The following is a 1,330-nucleotide window of genomic DNA, read 5'->3' as shown; positions in this document are numbered from 1 at the left end:
GACAGTGAGCATGGGCACGGGGGAGCAGGCGGTCCCCGTGCTGCCTGTCTGCGTCCCTGTGTCATGACAGGTTCATCTGCACGTGGCACTGGAGATCTTGGGGACATTGGAGTGAGCAGAGGTTGTCACTTGTCCGGGGGATGGTGGCTGTGTGTCCCTGGCCGCTCACGGGCAGCTCCAGAGCCCAGATCTGTTTGAAGCCAGAGCTTGGACTCGGCAGGAGGTGTCCCCCAAGCTCCTCACTCGCAGCTGTCCCATGGCAATCGTCTCTTGCCGTAGCTGCGTGGTGCTGTCATGGTCAGCAGCCGAGGTTGGGGCTGGAGTTCCACCCCAGCTGTATTGCGGGGGTTTCACTGCACCAGCAGCAGAGGTAATTGTGGTGTTTAATTATTGTCCGTGCTGCTGTGCAGGTGCGTGTGTTCGGAGGTATAAAAATCACAGACTTTTATTATCACGGGAGGGGGCTGCCGAGGGGCTTGTCTGGCTCAGCGGTGGCGGTGCTGCGGCTGGTGGATGGGGCAGGCTGTCCTCCTCTGGCACGGGAGCGAGAGTGACTCCAGAGAGGCTCAGCAGCAGTTGGTTGGTTTGATTGCAGGTTCGTTAAAATAGCGTTGTGCTGGCACGGCCTTCAACTGGCCAGGAGGGACTCAGCGATGGAACTGAAGCTGAACTTGTTCTTGAAGGAGGTCCCTGAGAGCTTGCTGCAGGCAGGGAGGGGGTCCCCGTGCTGCTTGTCTCCCCGTCCCTCGCTGGGCACCGGCGCTGCCGTTTCCCTGCTAACCCAGCCTTTCTCTTCCCGTTCCCCAGATCAAGCTGGGAGCTGCCCGACCTGCGTGAAGGAAGAGTAAAAGCCATCAGCGACTCGGATGGCGTGAGCTACCCCTGGTACGGAAACACCACAGAAACTGTCACCCTGGTCGGGCCCACCAACAAGATCTCCAGGTTCTCAGTGAGCATGAATGACAATTTCTACCCCAGCGTGACGTGGGCTGTCCCGGTGAGCAACAGTAACGTGCCGCTGCTGACCAGGATTAAGAGAGACCAGAGCTTTACCACGTGGCTGGTGGCCATGAACACCACCACCAAGGAAAAAATCATCTTGCAGACTATAAAGTGGAGGATGCGAGTGGACATTGAGGTTGACCCCATGCAGCTCCTGGGGCAGCGGGCACGACTGGTGGGAAGGACTCAGCAGGAGCAGCCCCGGATCCTCAGCAGGATGGAGCCCATCCCACCAAACGCACTAGTGAAACCCAACGCCAACGATGCCCAGGTCCTCATGTGGAGACCCAAGCGAGGACAGCCGATCGTCGTCATACCTCCCAAGTAG

General features: G+C 58.9%; 1 protein-coding gene across 1 annotated transcript; it reads left to right on the top strand.

Moving 5' to 3' along the window:
- Positions 1 to 807: 807 nt before the first annotated feature.
- Positions 808 to 1,330, top strand: FAM78B (family with sequence similarity 78, member B; the record flags this gene model as incomplete). Its single annotated transcript, XM_010073706.1, has 1 exon — positions 808 to 1,330. A coding segment is annotated over one exon (523 nt), but the record flags the coding sequence as incomplete, so codon positions are not given.

Source organism: Pterocles gutturalis, unplaced genomic scaffold, assembly GCF_000699245.1.
Source record: "Pterocles gutturalis isolate BGI_N339 unplaced genomic scaffold, ASM69924v1 scaffold34157, whole genome shotgun sequence".
NCBI lineage: Eukaryota > Metazoa > Chordata > Aves > Pterocliformes > Pteroclidae > Pterocles > Pterocles gutturalis.
This window is presented reverse-complemented; position numbering and strand designations above follow the sequence as displayed.